At 46.5% G+C, this 18,340-nt stretch overlaps 1 protein-coding gene across 2 annotated transcripts in view; it reads right to left on the bottom strand.

The window, feature by feature from the left end:
• Positions 1-4,775: 4,775 nt before the first annotated feature.
• The window catches only part of LOC141173173 (uncharacterized), a 213,610-nt gene continuing 200,045 nt past the window's right edge, over positions 4,776-18,340 (bottom strand). For both annotated transcript variants that reach the window (XM_073657806.1, XM_073657805.1), the window contains one exon: positions 4,776-5,068. In XM_073657806.1, the coding sequence (XP_073513907.1) occupies positions 4,907-5,068 (162 nt within the window). In that variant the 3' untranslated portion in view covers positions 4,776-4,906. The remainder of the gene's footprint in view (positions 5,069-18,340) is intronic.

The raw sequence follows: 18,340 nt of genomic DNA, 5'->3' as shown, positions 1-18,340 counted from the left end.
CGCCAGCTGTTTCTGGGTAGTGTCAACGTCACTTTGCCTCCAATGCGTTGTCCTGTCGTGTTGCGGTCGGGTTAGCCGACTCTATGGTGCCTGCAGTTTAGGTGACTCCTATGTGGGCTGCGGGATCTGGCAATGAAGGCTGGTTCCATAGTGCCATTAGGACAAGCACCCCCTGTAGGACTGTGGGTTTTGGTAACTGCGGCCGGCTCGCGGCCTTGAACTTTTTTTTACATGGGTACCATCTGCTACCCATCCGGGTTCCAGTACCGTCAGCTGGTTCTCGGCAGTGCCTTTGGATTAGGTGCCTTCTTCTTGGTATCCAAGTTCCACCAACGTCTGCTGGTCCTTGGTAGTGCTTTCTGGCACAGGTACCTCCTGCTTAGTAGCCGAGTTCCAGTACCGTCAGCTGGTCTTCGGCAGTTCCATTGGCTCTTGTACCTTCTGCTACCCATCCGGGTTCCAGTACCGTCAGCTGGTCCTCGGTGGTTCCATTTGCTCTTGTACCTTCTACTACCCATCCGGGTTCCAGTACCGTCAGCTGGTCCTCGGTAGTTCCTCAGCTTTCTTGTACCTTCTGCTACATTTCCAAGTTCAAACTTTTTGAAATGGTTCTTGGTAATCACTCTAGATCTCCCTGACGAGGACCCTGATGACGAGGACCCTGAAGACCAACCCTAAGAAGACGAGGACCCTGAAGACGACGACCCTGAAGACGAGGACCCTGAAGACCACCCCGAAGAAGACGAGGACCCTGAAGACCACCCCGAAGAAGACGAGGACCCTGAAGACCACCCCGAAGAAGACGAGGACCCTGAAGACCACCCCGAAGAAGACGAGGACCCCGAAGACGAGAACCCAGAAGACCAACCCGAAGAAGACGAGGACCCCGAAGACGAGGACCCCGAAGATGACGACCCTGAAGACCACCCCGAAGAAGACCAAGAAGATGACCCTGAAGAAGTTGACCAAGAGGACAAAGAAGAGAAGACAAGCACCAAGATACAGAAAACCAAGAAGCAGAAATACAAGAAGCTGCAGAACAAAAAGCGGAAGAACATTAAGCATAAGACTAAAAATCAGAGCAAAAGATAATATCTAAATTATAAGCAGAAGATGACTAAGCAGTGTATGGGGGTGAGTCCGTTCCTCCTCGTGGTGCCCCTGGAAAAGACCTGCTGCTGCAGGCCAAACTGAACGCGGACAAATCCTGTTGTAAATCTTTTGTGATGGGCAGAACGAAAGGTGTAATGTCCAACCTTTTATAGATAACAACTACAGGAATGCCTGCCACAAATAAGAATATGATGAAGAAGTAGAATATGAAGAATGTAAAAAAAAAGAATAATACGAAGAAGGTGAAGAAGAAGAAGATGAAGAAGGTGAAGAAGAAGTGGATGAAAAAGATGCTGAGGATGATGAAGGAGAAAGTGTGGGAGAAGTAAAAAAGAAGGTGAAGAGCATGGAGGTAGTGAAACATAAATATCTGACAAAATATAAAAATACTTAACATAGTCAATATTTCCGTAACTCAGAACTTCTTAAAAAAAAATATTAATTCCTGCTATTCCATTTGATTGGGCTAAACCTCTATGCCTTTATTGTCTCCCCCACCTCCCCCAATACATTCTACATTATTCTTAGTTGTTTTCCTTCATGTAGAATTAACCTACAAGGAAAGAAAGGGTTTATTTTCATTCCGATATTTCTGTCCCATTGACTTGCATTGGTTTCCGGTATCGGAATCGGCGATATCCGATACTTTTTCGGTATCGGTCCGATCCAATCCGATCCGATATTTCCCGATATCGGAAGGTATCGCTCAACACTACCTAATAAACAATGAATGTTCAAACCCCTATGAAATGTTGATATTGGTTTCCCTTTCAATAAACGTATAACTGCAATATTGCAAAATCTATAAACTATACTCTTTTATGGCCCCCCACATTTTTTAGCATTTTGATTACTGTTTCCTAAAGATCCTTGAATTCTCTATTAGAGTGCCTTCCCACACAGCGGTTAGTTATAAGTCAAAATGAAAAAGGCAAAAATGAAATGTACAACAAATCGTGTAACAAAAGTCTTAATGAGATTTGAAAACATAGTAATTCTAGGTAAACACCACCATTCTAGTGGGATCTTAGAACTGGGGAATCAACAATTGCCAGAACAAACTATAGGAGCCACTAGAAGAGTTTAGTGTCTTCAACCCTTATGATTGTCACACGGAGATCAGAGTTTTCTCAAAGCATAGATGAAAATGCCTTTTCTTGAAGAGCTCTTAAAATTGATAAAAAATTATAAAAAAAATGCAACTAATTACTTGACATTCATTTATGATAGCTATATAGATGCCACGAAAAAAAAAAAAAGGGTTAAAACTTGTAATGGCTCTCTTTGTTCACAGACAGAAGAGGGCCCCAGTGCAAGAACAGTATATGGGCCCTTTGAAGTCCAGTAGCTCATTATAGTGCACAATTCCACATTTTAGAAGTGGAATGGGCTCCCTTATACCTTGTAAACCCTCTGCACAGGTGCCACCGATGGTCTGTCCGACTCTGTCTTTGTTACAGTTAGTAAAGGCTGCAACGGTCAGCAAGCAGCGTGAACGTTTAGTATCAATATAGTCAGGAAATGTGATTATTTTATTTGCTAAGTTTGATTTACTTTACAAACTATTGTAAAATAGAATATAGAATGAAACTATTTATGTGTATTGACTTTTGAAATAAAATATTGCTGCTTTTTTTGTAAAATATTGTTGCACTTGTCCTTGAGATTTCACAATCCTTCATGGTTGCTTTAGTCATAAATAGCATGTGGCTTTGAGCAAGCCATTGACTTGCTTAATATTCAGCATTTATTTGGAAACACTCATTTTTGTTAATACTGTCTGGTTAAGAAGTTGTATAAACTTTAAATATTTCCTCTAGTAATTGACTTACTGCAAACTGACCTTAAAAGAAGGCCTAAGACTCACAAAAATCCCCCACTCACATAGAAAGTATTATTATTTTCATCATGATACTTCTAATTTGCTTTATACAACAAAATACACCAACTACTGTCCATTATCTTGATAGTAGAAATCATTGTCTGCAGCCAGACATTATATAGGAAAGTATGAAAGACCATCAAGCACTTCACGTTCCTCCTAAAGAACCGGAGGGCAAAGCAGAGGGCAAATTACCTACAGAAGGGAAAGTGTGCTGAAAAAAGAAAAGATCCCAGAGTGAGTAAAAGAAACCACAAAATACAAAATAAAGGATTAAGTATGTAGTGTTAGAAAATATGCCGCCAACTTCCTAAAAAGAAACAGAAGATAGGTGCAGGGTAAAGAACATAAACAGCAGAGAGATAAACCCTGACAGGCCTTTCACTGACTGGCTTAAACCACAGCAGTATGGCTGGACCTACAATTGAGACTATCACCAGCAGGAAATACCAGCAGGGGGAAAGTATATAAAGCCGCACCCGAAAGGTGATAGTGCAGACAAATGAGTAAATGAAAACACCTGTTACCCTAAAAAGAGTGAAGCAAGGATAACAGAAACTAAACGCACAGAGAGAAAAAGTATCTGCTGTGGCTCGGCGGACAGAGAACGCAAACACAAAGCAAAGGCTCAAGGGTTCAAACCCAGATGAATGACACTGGTAGTTTACAAATGCAAGTGTAAGATGAAACACAGCAGACTGTGCCTTGAGCAGCAGCCTGTATTTTGAAGGCAGTGTGCAAACTTTACCCACTGTCATAGGGGTACCATGACAGAGAGTGGTCTCCTCTAGTTCAGGCATCAGAAGAATGTGACGTCTGGCTACACGTGCACCTGCACTGGAAGAATATGCTTTGCCTTCCAGGTAGCTGTGCATATTTCCTTTGTTCTGGCGTTGCAAGTGTTAAGCTGTGTAGATCTCACTTACTTTGTTGTTGCAAGGGTTGAACAGTCTGTTTCCTAGAGCTCTCAGTCCTGAGTTAACTCAGCTGTTCTGAGTTTGCCACTCCCCTCTGGTATAAATGCTCACCTCTTTGGTTGAGTAGCTGCCAGTGATAGCTTGTTATACCTTGGAGTTAATTTGGGAGTTGTGAGCAGAGGATTGAGAAGATGATTCGGAGTCGTCTCTGGAGATTGCTGTTTGGTATTATCCTTCTCCTTTTCTTCCTGTTTGGTTTATTTCACCCTTCCTCTCCCGTTATATACCATTCCTTATTCTGGGTGTGCTGAGAGCGATTGTTGTTCTCTTTACCCTTGTCTGTCTCCCTTTGTGTCTTTATTATAGAACAGGACTAGGGTGTCTGTTGCCCAACACACTAGCCAGGGCTGTACTTAGGGCAAGACAGGGATTAGGAACGTGATCGCCTCATGGGGTTAAAGAAGTCATCTAGCGACATCAGGAAGTTCAGGGTTGTGTAGAGCAAGATTTAGGGGTACCTGTTTAATCTTTCCCTAGTTGTTTCTCTTCCCATGTGTCCCGCCGTGCGCTCCTTAGTGGAGCGTGACACCCTCTGCTTGTAGGGGCTGAGGTGGATATATAGAGCAGGCTTAAATTTTTTTTTTGTCTCTTTTGTTTGTTTCTTGATTTATGATTATAGTATTTATTTATTCATTTTGTATTGATTATATAATAATAAAAGTTTAAAGAAAAACAAAAATCTTCTCATTTGCTCCAAATTTTCCCAATGTGGAGAAGGTTTCTGCACTGGAAAGCAACTGACATTACCAATCCACAAGTCATCATGCTATTAAAAAATTAACAGTTTTAAACAAAATAACCATGTTTTATTATTTTAATTGCACATAAATATACACAAGAAAAGATTACAGATAAGAATCATCACAATATACTATGTATTAATATATTAAACTGAATTCACATTTTGTATCATTTTTTATTTCACCCTTTTTTATCACTTTGGTTTATTTTTTTTCACTACAGCATATAGGCAGGTATCCGTAGGTTTATCTGGTTGAGAGTCCTTCTTTTTTAGGGAGTCATTGTTCAATTTCGCATAGGTGATTCCATCATAATTATCTTCACTCACAACTGTATCTTTCATATCGACCATCATCTGTAATATCAAACATGTACTTTTAGTTTTGTGCACTTTATATTTGTATTCATAAAAAGTGACTTTTTTGTAGAAAACAAAACAAAACAAAAAAATGTAGTAGTGGGAAAGTGTTAGTCCAAGTCCAATTATTACCAACATTTAAATACAAAAAACTGTGGAACATTTCATGACCCACCCAGCTATGTTAAAAAAGTCTCTTTAAAAAGAGCCGATCGGGTTTAGATGTCCAAAACATTATCCACCTTTGTCCAAGTTAGTTCTTGCAAATCAGCTTGAGCATTGACCACATGTAGTCGATTTCCAGAATATATCCTTAACCCTAAACCTACTAAAATGTTATTGCATGCCCTCATCATTTCCCACCTTGACTACTGCAATATCCTCCTCTGTGACCTAACTGCTAATTCTTTTCGCACCTCTCCAGTCCATTCTTAACTCTGCTGCACGATTAATCAATCTCTCACCTCCCTATTCCTCTGCTTCTCTCGTCTGCAAATTCCTTCATTGGCTCCTAATTTCCCAATGTATCCAGTTCAAACTATTGACATTGACATGCAAAGCCATCCATAATCTATCTCCTCCGTATATATCCCAACTAATCTCCCATTACCTTCCAACGCGTAATCTCCGGTCATCTCAAGACCTTCTCATGACTGCTAAAAAATGTTGCATGGTGAATGAATAATATTCAATCCAACCATTACTGAATACAAACCATATTTTTGAGCAGATTTGCAAATGGTATTGTCAACTTTAGGGTTAGATGGTTGGCACATGAAGAACGTTCCAATACAGTGGACTTTTGTTTGCCTGGCCACTTAGTAAATCTATCATAGATTTATTGCTAGCTACACATGTGATAGCCCTTCTTCCTGGTGCCTGAACATACACGCTTGTTCATACCAGAACTCTTAATGATGGGACCTTTAGAATGGCAATGTCTGCCTTCCCCCGGCTTGTGGCACTGAGTAGGCGATCTTCTAAAAAGGCTCATGAGATGGTTCATACCCTGAATGGAACCGGAATACAGATTGAAATCTTCCTCCATTTTATCAACCCGGTTCCTTTTTAGATTTTTCACAAAATAAAATAACTGACTAATGAAAACTTAAGGTTCATGGACCCTCAGAACGAGATTATTGATGTATTCACTGTTAAATTATTCTACAAGGAGACTCCTACATTTTTAATAAAATACTATTGCAAAAATGCTTTTTAGTAAAAAAAAAATAAATAGATGCAGCAGTTATGCATAAGAAAATGGCCCCAAAAGTACTGATAACCTTTAGGCTTTAGGGTCAAATTAGTTTTCAACTAAGGGCAGAAAATGAGCAAAGAGAGAATATCTTGGCATTTAAATGTCATAATACAGCTGTGGTTCTCCAGATACAAAAAGCAGAAATTTCAATTTGCATGACTTCATATTTACCATCCCATAAAAAAGGAACTGTTACATCTTCGGCTTTATAGTTAGGATGAACATTTTTGCCCAAAAAAAGTTGAAGCTGAGTTCAGCACATTAAACGCGAGACAGATTATTTATATTGTAACATGATATTTTTAATTCACCACCAGAATAAATTTGTCATATGCCCATAATATTAGATTTTGTACTGCTTGAGGATTTATCATCCTTTGACAAAAAAAGGTCCCTTGCTGATTAGATGATCACTTGATGTTACATAGCTAACACTAGTGTTGAGCATTCCGATACTGAAATATCGGGTATCGGCCGATATTCGCGGTATCGGAATTCCGATACTTAATTCCGATACTATTGCAATATCGTATACCGGAATCGGAAGTTCCCATAATGCAATGAGACATTTTCATTTTATTCAGCCAATGAGGATCCTAAGAAGTGTGGGCACATCCTGTTAGGCATGTAGGCATCTTAACTAATGGCATGGCTGTGATTGGCTGCTGAAATGATGTCATGATGCACTATAAAAGCCACCGCCGCCATTTTGAGCTCACTCTGCTGTGAATTCAGTTAGGGATAGGACGCTGTTGTTCTGAGGGACAGTTTTAGCTACCTATTTGCTCTATACTGCTTTACCCAAGCTACTTTCTAAATCACTGTGCCTTGCAGTGCTAGTGCACAGTTCCCTGTGCTGTTCACCGCTATCTGCAAGGTCTGTGTGTGTGAGTGCAGCTCACCCTGTAGTGTGTGCTTCAGCCAAGTCTGGTTGTAGTGCACTCAGTGTGTGTCACTGCCTCATACATTGTCCTTTTTTGCCAATTCATAATTTTTCCTGATATCTCCTATTAGTGTGGTGGTTCCATCTGTATTCAGCTAAATTGGTTCCAAACACACTATATAGGAGTAGATAGAGAAATTTTTTTCCGTCTTGCAGCACTAGTGCACAGTGCTCTGCATCTGTACTGTTCACCGCTGTCTGCAAGGTCTGGTGTGTGAGTGCAGCTCACCCTGTAGTGTGTGCTTCAACCCCGTCTGGTTGTAGTGCACTCAGTGTGTGTCACTGCCTCATACATTGTCCTTTATTGCCAATTCATAATTTTTCCTGATATCTCCTATTAGTGTGGTGGTTCCATCTGTATTCAGCTAAATTGGTTCCAAACACACTATATAGGAGTAGATAGAGAAATTTTTTTCCGTCTTGCAGCACTAGTGCACAGTGCTCTGCATCTGTACTGTTCACCGCTGTCTGCAAGGTCTGGTGTGTGAGTGCAGCTCACCCTGTAGTGTGTGCTTCAACCCCGTCTGGTTGTAGTGCACTCAGTGTGTGTCACTGCCTCATACATTGTCCTTTATTGCCAATTCATAATTTTTCCTGATATCTCCTATTAGTGTGGTGGTTCCATCCATATTCAGCTAAATTGATTCCAAACACACTATATAGGAGTAGATAGAGGAGCCTTTCTGCAGCATTGGGCCCTGCAGCCCCAGCCAGATTAGTATTAGCCTATTTTTTGCAGCCTCATCTATTGCATTGTAGGTTACCTTCCTACATTGTAATAGCTACAAAAAGTTTGTGATACTATCGTTATTACATCTTTAGGCACATCCAGTGTCTTTTTGTGACAAAAAAAACCTAAATAAAGTTCACCAAACACTCCACTTTACAGTTGTGTAGGCCACATTAGCTCATATTAAAGTCTAGTCCACACTTTATAAAATTAGTGTTTCTTATACCTGTTAGCAGCTGTTCAGGAATAAGCACACTAAGCCCTTAGTACTTTTCTGCCTATCTTTATCAGTCTACCAAGATGAAGAAGGCAGGGAGTAAGGCATGTGGTCGTGGTCGTGGGCGTGGGCGTGGAGTTTCTGCAGGGAGAGGACGTGAGGATTCTGTGCCTGCAGGGAGAGGACGTGGGGATTCTGTGCCTGCTGCGGGCACCAGTGACTCAGCATCCCCCAGTTTTACCAGGGAACAGTCCTTTATGCGCAGCTTTGTAGGAGCTAGCCGTACCCCACTGCTGCGCGAGGACCAAATTGAAGCCGTTGTCGGATGGATGGCAGCTAACGCATCGACTTCAATTAGTTCCAGATCCTCTCAGGTCCTGAGCACTGAAGAGCACCCATCTGTCTCTTCACCACCTGCCAAATTGCCCAGGCAGTCAGAGAGCCCTGGACAGGAGCCATCTCTACTTCTGTTCTCTGAATCTCTTGGCTTGGAAAGAGGGGGCCAGCCAAGCAGAATTCGAGAATTTGAAGAAGAGGTAGTATGCAGTGATGCGCAACCGTTTTGTCTCTCTGAATCTGAAGAGGCGGGTGGGCCAGTGCCTATGGTCAGCAGCACACCTCAGTACGCATCTGATGATGAGACTCAGGTGCCACTTTCTGGTGCGTACTGTGCTGTCGAGACTACCCAGGAGAAGCAGTTGTTTGAAGAGGGTGGTGTAGATGATGAGGTCCTTGACCCATCATGGCGTGAGGGACAGGAAGGTGGTGGGAGCAGCTCTGAGGAAGAGATTCCCCGAACGGCCCAAAAAGGAGGGAGAGGGAGGGGGCAGACTTGGTTGCCTGTAGCCTCCACTTCGGCACCCATTAGGAGCATGGCTCTTCCAAAATCCAAAGCGGGCGCTCCCAAGACTTGCAGTGCCTGGTCCTTTTTTGACACAGTTGCAGATGACATTTGCTTTGTCAAATGCAAGCTGTGTAATCAGAAGGTGAAAAGAGGGAAAAGTGTTAGCAACCTCAATACCACAAATATGTGGAAACATGTGCGGACCAAGCACGTGGTGGAGTTACACAAACACACTGAAGACCTAGGCCAACCTACAGCGCCACCTACCACCTCTTCAGCTCGTGTTGTAGCCTCTTCCTCCAGCTCACACACAGCTGGTTCGGCTTCCTCACAGGATCGCCATGGAAGAATCTCTGGCACTGTTGTACAGAGACACAGTGTAATTCCACCCACAGCACCACTTTCCCAGTCATCCTCACACTCCCAGGCCAGTCTACAGCCATCGTTAGCACAGGCATGGGAGAAAAGGCGCCCATACTCGGCAAACCACCCCCGAGCACAGGCTCTGAATGCTGGCATTGCTAAACTACTGGCCCTTGAAATGCTATCATTCAGGCTGGTGGAGACTGACACATTCCGTAACTTTATGGCATTGGCAGTCCCACAATACAACGTGCCCAGCCGCTTTTATTTCAGCAGGCAAGCCGTCTCTGCCCTGCAACATCATGTGGAGGGAAAAATTAAACATGCGCTACAAAACGCCGTCAGTAGCAAGGTCCACCTGACCACTGATGCGTGGACCAGTAAGCATGGACAGGGACGATACCTTTCCCTCACTGCCCATTGGGTAAATGTTGTGGAGCCGGGTACAGATCTTGAGAGTGGCGCTGTACGTGTTCTGCCAACTCCAAGGATTGCAGGAATCCAGTCTGTACACATTGACTCCTCCTCATACTCCAGTTCCTCTGAATCAGCGCTGCAGGAGCCGTCACGGTCTACCTCCACATCGACCCGTGAACGGTTACCTGTTATGATGACCGATATGAGCACAGCCGTGGCCAAACGTCAACAGGCCGTATTAAAATTAATTTCTTTGGGGAATCGAAGCCACACAGCGCAGGAGCTCTGGAATGCCATCAAGCAGCAGAGTGACGTGTGGTTTGTGCCAGCGAATCTCCAGCCAGGCATGGTAGTGTGTGACAATGGCCGAAATCTGGTGGCAGCTCTGGGCCTAGGCAACCTCACTCACATCCCATGTCTGGCACATGTGCTCAACTTGGTCGTGCAGAGTTTTTTGAGGGACTATCCGGATCTTGATGCACTGCTTCACAAGGTCCGCATAGAGTGCGCTCACTTGCGGCGTTCCAGCAATGCAAGATCACGCATTGCAGCTCTGCAGCGCCGATTATGTCTTCCGGAACATCGCATCATATGTGACCTACCCACCAGGTGGAATTCAACGTTACATATGTTGGAGAGGTTGTGTGAGCAGCAGGCAGCAGTAATGGAGTACCAGCTGCAGCAGGCGCAAACAAGTCGCAGTGCGCGCCGTTCACACTTCACCACCACTGAGTGGGCCTCTATGAAGGACATTTGCCACGTTTTGCGTGCCTTCGATTATTCCACGCGGATGGCGAGTGCAGATGATGCACTAGTCAGCATGACTATCCCCCTTATCTGCCTGCTTGAAAAAACACTGCAAGCACTAAGGGACGAGGTTTTGGAAGAGGTGGAGGATGAGGAGTCACAAATGCCATCTGCTTCTCTACAGTCTGCGCAACGTGGTTCCTCACAAAGGCCTAGGCAGGGGACACTTTGTGAGGAGGATGAGGAGGAGTCAATGGATGAGGAAGACATCTGTCCAGAGGAGGGAGGTACACAATGCTCTAGTAGTCAGTATCTAGAGCGAGGGTGGGGTGATGCAGAGCAGGCAGAGATCACGCCTCAAGCAGGGGACAGCGTTTCTTGGCCAGTTGGCAGTCTGCAGCACATGGTTGATTTCATGCTGCAGTGCCTCAGAAACGACCGCCGCATCGCCCACATTCTCAACACGGCTGATTATTGGGTGTCCACCCTCCTAGATCCTCGCTACCGGGACAACTTACAAAGCCTCATAACACCATTGAACCGGGAGCGTAAAATGCGGGAGTACCAAGACGCACTGGTGCATTCCATCATGTTCTCCATTCCAACCGAGAGCAGTGCTGCTAGTGCTTTACAAAGCAGCTCAGTGCGTCGAGGCAGTGGAGGAAGCTCTGCACAAAGAGGGAGCAGAAGCAGCGCCTCAGCACAAGGCAAGACCAGTATGGCCGAAATGTGGCAAAGTTTTGTGTCCCCGCCGCCACAAATGTCTACACCATCACAGACAGCTCCAGTCAGCAGGAGGCAACGTTTCCGTCAGATGGTGACAGACTACATGTCTTGCCCTCTTAGTGTACTCCCAGACGGCTCTTCTCCCTTCAAGTTTTGGGTCTGTAAGCTGGATACATGGCCAGAGCTTAGTCAGTATGCACTGGAGGTGCTAGCTTGCCCTGCTGCTAGTGTATTATCGGAACGCGTCTTTAGTGCCGCAGGTGGTGTACTAACAGACCGTCGCATGCGACTATCCTCCGATAACGTTGACCGGCTTACTTTTCTCAAAATGAACAAGGCCTGGATCTCTCATGAATTTGCCAGTCCTCTTCCAGAATAAATAATTGGTTGGCAACAGTATCCAGGTCTCCTGTTCTGTTCATGTTTCTACCACCTGAACTGTAATCCCTGAGCTCCAACACCGCCAGTTGGCGCTCGGAAGTGCCGTCTGCACAGTCAACACTTGCTGCCGTGTTATTGGGGTTCAGTAACGTCAGCTGTTCTCCTGCTGTGCGGACGGCAATTTCTCCTGATTTGTCCACATCCACTGTACTACACATTTTAAAGTTGCTCCAATTACTCCTCTGGCTCCTCTGTTTTCATTCTTATCCCTGGGCTCCAGCACCGCCAGTTGGCGCTCGGAAGTGCTGTCTGCACAGTCAACACTTGCTACCATGTTATTGGGGTTCAGTAACGTCAGCTGTTCCCCTGCTGTGCGGACGGCAATTTCTCCTGCTCTGTCCACATTCTCACTACTACAGATTTTAAAGTTGCTCCAATTACACCTCTGGCTCCTCTGTTTTCATTCTTATCCCTGGGCTCCAGCACCGCCAGTTGGCGCTCGGAAGTGCCGTCTGCACAGTCAACACTTGCTGCGGTGTTATTGGGGTTCGGTAACGTCAGCTGTTCCCCTGCTGTGTTCACGGCAATTTCTCCTGCTCTGTCCATATTCACTGTGCTACTTATTTAAAACTTGCTCCAATTACACCTCTGGCTCCTCCGTTTTTAGTATTTACCCTGGGCTCCAACACCGCCAGTTGGCGCTCGGAAGTGCTGTCTGCACAGTCAACACTTGCTGCCGTGTTATTGGGGTTCAGTAACGTCAGCTGTTCTCCTGCTGTGCGGACGGCAATTTCTCCTGCTTTGTCCACATCCACTGTACTACACATTCTAAAGTTGCTCGAATTACACCTCTGGCTCCTCTGTTTTCATTCTTATCCCTGGGCTCCAGCACCGCCAGTTGGCGCTCGGAAGTGCCGTCTGCACAGTCAACACTTGCTGCCGTGTTATTGGGGTTCAGTAACGTCAGCTGTTCTCCTGCTGTGCGGACGGCAATTTCTCCTGCTTTGTCCACATCCACTGTACTACACATTTTAAAGTTGCTCGAATTACACCTCTGGCTCCTCTGTTTTCATTCTTATCCCTGGGCTCCAGCACCGCCAGTTGGCGCTCGGAAGTGCCGTCTGCACAGTCAACACTTGCTACCATGTTATTGGGGTTCAGTAACGTCAGCTGTTCCCCTGCTGTGTTCACGGCAATTTCTCCTGCTCTGTCCATATTCACTGTGCTACTTATTTAAAACTTGCTCCAATTACACCTCTGGCTCCTCCGTTTTTAGTATTTACCCTGGGCTCCAACACCGCCAGTTGGCGCTCGGAAGTGCTGTCTGCACAGTCAACACTTGCTGCCGTGTTATTGGGGTTCAGTAACGTCAGCTGTTCCCCTGCTGTGCGGACGGCAATTTCTCCTGCTCTGTCCACATTCTCACTACTACAGATTTTAAAGTTGCTCCAATTACACCTCTGGCTCCTCTGTTTTCATTCTTATCCCTGGGCTCCAGCACCGCCAGTTGGCGCTCGGAAGTGCTGTCTGCACAGTCAACACTTGCTACCATGCTATTGGGGTTCAGTAACGTCAGCTGTTCCCCTGCTGTGCGGACGGCAATTTCTCCTGCTCTGTCCACATTCTCACTACTACAGATTTTAAAGTTGCTCCAATTACACCTCTGGCTCCTCTGTTTTCATTCTTATCCCTGGGCTCCAGCACCGCCAGTTGGCGCTCGGAAGTGCCGTCTGCACAGTCAACACTTGCTGCCGTGTTATTGGGGTTCAGTAACGTCAGCTGTTCTCCTGCTGTGCGGACGGCAATTTCTCCTGATTTGTCCACATCCACTGTACTACACATTTTAAAGTTGCTCCAATTACTCCTCTGGCTCCTCTGTTTTCATTGTTATCCCTGGGCTCCAGCACCGCCAGTTGGCGCTCGGAAGTGCTGTCTGCACAGTCAACACTTGCTACCATGTTATTGGGGTTCAGTAACGTCAGCTGTTCCCCTGCTGTGCGGACGGCAATTTCTCGTGCTCTGTCCACATTCTCACTACTACAGATTTAAAAGTTGCTCCAATTACACCTCTGGCTCCTCTGTTTTCATTCTTATCCCTGGGCTCCAGCACCGCCAGTTGGCGCTCGGAAGTGCCGTCTGCACAGTCAACACTTGCTGCGGTGTTATTGGGGTTCGGTAACGTCAGCTGTTCCCCTGCTGTGTTCACGGCAATTTCTCCTGCTCTGTCCATATTCACTGTGCTACTTATTTAAAACTTGCTCCAATTACACCTCTGGCTCCTCCGTTTTTAGTATTTACCCTGGGCTCCAACACCGCCAGTTGGCGCTCGGAAGTGCTGTCTGCACAGTCAACACTTGCTGCCGTGTTATTGGGGTTCAGTAACGTCAGCTGTTCTCCTGCTGTGCGGACGGCAATTTCTCCTGCTTTGTCCACATCCACTGTACTACACATTTTAAAGTTGCTCGAATTACACCTCTGGCTCCTCTGTTTTCATTCTTATCCCTGGGCTCCAGCACCGCCAGTTGGCGCTCGGAAGTGCCGTCTGCACAGTCAACACTTGCTGCCGTGTTATTGGGGTTCAGTAACGTCAGCTGTTCTCCTGCTGTGCGGACGGCAATTTCTCCTGCTTTGTCCACATCCACTGTACTACACATTTTAAAGTTGCTCGAATTACACCTCTGGCTCCTCTGTTTTCATTCTTATCCCTGGGCTCCAGCACCGCCAGTTGGCGCTCGGAAGTGCCGTCTGCACAGTCAACACTTGCTACCATGTTATTGGGGTTCAGTAACGTCAGCTGTTCCCCTGCTGTGTTCACGGCAATTTCTCCTGCTCTGTCCATATTCACTGTGCTACTTATTTAAAACTTGCTCCAATTACACCTCTGGCTCCTCCGTTTTTAGTATTTACCCTGGGCTCCAACACCGCCAGTTGGCGCTCGGAAGTGCTGTCTGCACAGTCAACACTTGCTGCCGTGTTATTGGGGTTCAGTAACGTCAGCTGTTCCCCTGCTGTGCGGACGGCAATTTCTCCTGCTCTGTCCACATTCTCACTACTACAGATTTTAAAGTTGCTCCAATTACACCTCTGGCTCCTCTGTTTTCATTCTTATCCCTGGGCTCCAGCACCGCCAGTTGGCGCTCGGAAGTGCTGTCTGCACAGTCAACACTTGCTACCATGTTATTGGGGTTCAGTAACGTCAGCTGTTCCCCTGCTGTGCGGACGGCAATTTCTCCTGCTCTGTCCACATTCTCACTACTACAGATTTTAAAGTTGCTCCAATTACACCTCTGGCTCCTCTGTTTTCATTCTTATCCCTGGGCTCCAGCACCGCCAGTTGGCGCTCGGAAGTGCCGTCTGCACAGTCAACACTTGCTGCCGTGTTATTGGGGTTCAGTAACGTCAGCTGTTCTCCTGCTGTGCGGACGGCAATTTCTCCTGATTTGTCCACATCCACTGTACTACACATTTTAAAGTTGCTCCAATTACTCCTCTGGCTCCTCTGTTTTCATTCTTATCCCTGGGCTCCAGCACCGCCAGTTGGCGCTCGGAAGTGCTGTCTGCACAGTCAACACTTGCTACCATGTTATTGGGGTTCAGTAACGTCAGCTGTTCCCCTGCTGTGCGGACGGCAATTTCTCCTGCTCTGTCCACATTCTCACTACTACAGATTTTAAAGTTGCTCCAATTACACCTCTGGCTCCTCTGTTTTCATTCTTATCCCTGGGCTCCAGCACCGCCAGTTGGCGCTCGGAAGTGCCGTCTGCACAGTCAACACTTGCTGCGGTGTTATTGGGGTTCGGTAACGTCAGCTGTTCCCCTGCTGTGTTCACGGCAATTTCTCCTGCTCTGTCCATATTCACTGTGCTACTTATTTAAAACTTGCTCCAATTACACCTCTGGCTCCTCCGTTTTTAGTATTTACCCTGGGCTCCAACACCGCCAGTTGGCGCTCGGAAGTGCTGTCTGCACAGTCAACACTTGCTGCCGTGTTATTGGGGTTCAGTAACGTCAGCTGTTCTCCTGCTGTGCGGACGGCAATTTCTCCTGCTTTGTCCACATCCACTGTACTACACATTTTAAAGTTGCTCGAATTACACCTCTGGCTCCTCTGTTTTCATTCTTATCCCTGGGCTCCAGCACCGCCAGTTGGCGCTCGGAAGTGCCGTCTGCACAGTCAACACTTGCTGCCGTGTTATTGGGGTTCAGTAACGTCAGCTGTTCTCCTGCTGTGCGGACGGCAATTTCTCCTGCTTTGTCCACATCCACTGTACTACACATTTTAAAGTTGCTCGAATTACACCTCTGGCTCCTCTGTTTTCATTCTTATCCCTGGGCTCCAGCACCGCCAGTTGGCGCTCGGAAGTGCCGTCTGCACAGTCAACACTTGCTACCATGTTATTGGGGTTCAGTAACGTCAGCTGTTCCCCTGCTGTGTTCACGGCAATTTCTCCTGCTCTGTCCATATTCACTGTGCTACTTATTTAAAACTTGCTCCAATTACACCTCTGGCTCCTCCGTTTTTAGTATTTACCCTGGGCTCCAACACCGCCAGTTGGCGCTCGGAAGTGCTGTCTGCACAGTCAACACTTGCTGCCGTGTTATTGGGGTTCAGTAACGTCAGCTGTTCCCCTGCTGTGCGGACGGCAATTTCTCCTGCTCTGTCCACATTCTCACTACTACAGATTTTAAAGTTGCTCCAATTACACCTCTGGCTCCTCTGTTTTCATTCTTATCCCTGGGCTCCAGCACCGCCAGTTGGCGCTCGGAAGTGCTGTCTGCACAGTCAACACTTGCTACCATGTTATTGGGGTTCAGTAACGTCAGCTGTTCCCCTGCTGTGCGGACGGCAATTTCTCCTGCTCTGTCCACATTCTCACTACTACAGATTTTAAAGTTGCTCCAATTACACCTCTGGCTCCTCTGTTTTCATTCTTATCCCTGGGCTCCAGCACCGCCAGTTGGCGCTCGGAAGTTCCGTCTGCACAGTCAACACTTGCTGCCGTGTTATTGGGGTTCAGTAACGTCAGCTGTTCTCCTGCTGTGCGGACGGCAATTTCTCCTGCTTTGTCCACATCCACTGTACTACACATTTTAAAGTTGCTCGAATTACACCTCTGGCTCCTCTGTTTTCATTCTTATCCCTGGGCTCCAGCACCGCCAGTTGGCGCTCGGAAGTGCCGTCTGCACAGTCAACACTTGCTACCATGTTATTGGGGTTCAGTAACGTCAGCTGTTCCCCTGCTGTGTTCACGGCAATTTCTCCTGCTCTGTCCATATTCACTGTGCTACTTATTTAAAACTTGCTCCAATTACACCTCTGGCTCCTCCGTTTTTAGTATTTACCCTGGGCTCCAACACCGCCAGTTGGCGCTCGGAAGTGCTGTCTGCACAGTCAACACTTGCTGCCGTGTTATTGGGGTTCAGTAACGTCAGCTGTTCCCCTGCTGTGCGGACGGCAATTTCTCCTGCTCTGTCCACATTCTCACTACTACAGATTTTAAAGTTGCTCCAATTACACCTCTGGCTCCTCTGTTTTCATTCTTATCCCTGGGCTCCAGCACCGCCAGTTGGCGCTCGGAAGTGCTGTCTGCACAGTCAACACTTGCTACCATGTTATTGGGGTTCAGTAACGTCAGCTGTTCCCCTGCTGTGCGGACGGCAATTTCTCCTGCTCTGTCCACATTCTCACTACTACAGATTTTAAAGTTGCTCCAATTACACCTCTGGCTCCTCTGTTTTCATTCTTATCCCTGGGCTCCAGCACCGCCAGTTGGCGCTCGGAAGTGCCGTCTGCACAGTCAACACTTGCTGCGGTGTTATTGGGGTTCGGTAACGTCAGCTGTTCCCCTGCTGTGTTCACGGCAATTTCTCCTGCTCTGTCCATATTCACTGTGGTACTTATTTAAAACTTGCTCCAATTACACCTCTGGCTCCTCCGTTTTTAGTATTTACCCTGGGCTCCAACACCGCCAGTTGGCGCTCGGAAGTGCTGTCTGCACAGTCAACACTTGCTGCCGTGTTATTGGGGTTCAGTAACGTCAGCTGTTCTCCTGCTGTGCGGACGGCAATTTCTCCTGCTTTGTCCACATCCACTGTACTACACATTTTAAAGTTGCTCGAATTACACCTCTGGCTCCTCTGTTTTCATTCTTATCCCTGGGCTCCAGCACCGCCAGTTGGCGCTCGGAAGTGCCGTCTGCACAGTCAACACTTGCTGCGGTGTTATTGGGGTTCGGTAACGTCAGCTGTTCCCCTGCTGTGTTCACGGCAATTTCTCCTGCTCTGTCCATATTCACTGTGCTACTTATTTAAAACTTGCTCCAATTACACCTCTGGCTCCTCCGTTTTTAGTATTTACCCTGGGCTCCAATACCGCTAGTTGCTGCTCAGAAGTGCCGTCTGCACAGTCAACGCTTGCTCCAGTGTTATTGGGATTCAGTAACGTCAGCTGATCCCCAGCTGTGTGTCCGGCAAATTCTCCTGCTTTGTCCACATCCACTGTAGTACGGATTTAAAACCTCCTCCAAATACACCTCTGGCTCTTCTGTTTTTAGTATTTACCCTGGGCTCCAACACCGCCAGCTGGTTCTCGGCAGTTCCATTGGCTCTTGTACCTTCTGCTACCCATCCGGGTTCCAGTACC

Source organism: Phyllobates terribilis, unplaced genomic scaffold (assembly GCF_046119375.1).
Source record: "Phyllobates terribilis strain yellow unplaced genomic scaffold, ASM4611937v1 Scaffold_12__6_contigs__length_324123572, whole genome shotgun sequence".
NCBI classification, from domain to species: Eukaryota; Metazoa; Chordata; class Amphibia; order Anura; family Dendrobatidae; genus Phyllobates; species Phyllobates terribilis.
Note: the sequence above shows the minus strand (reverse complement) of the source record. Positions and strands in the feature narration are given on the sequence as shown.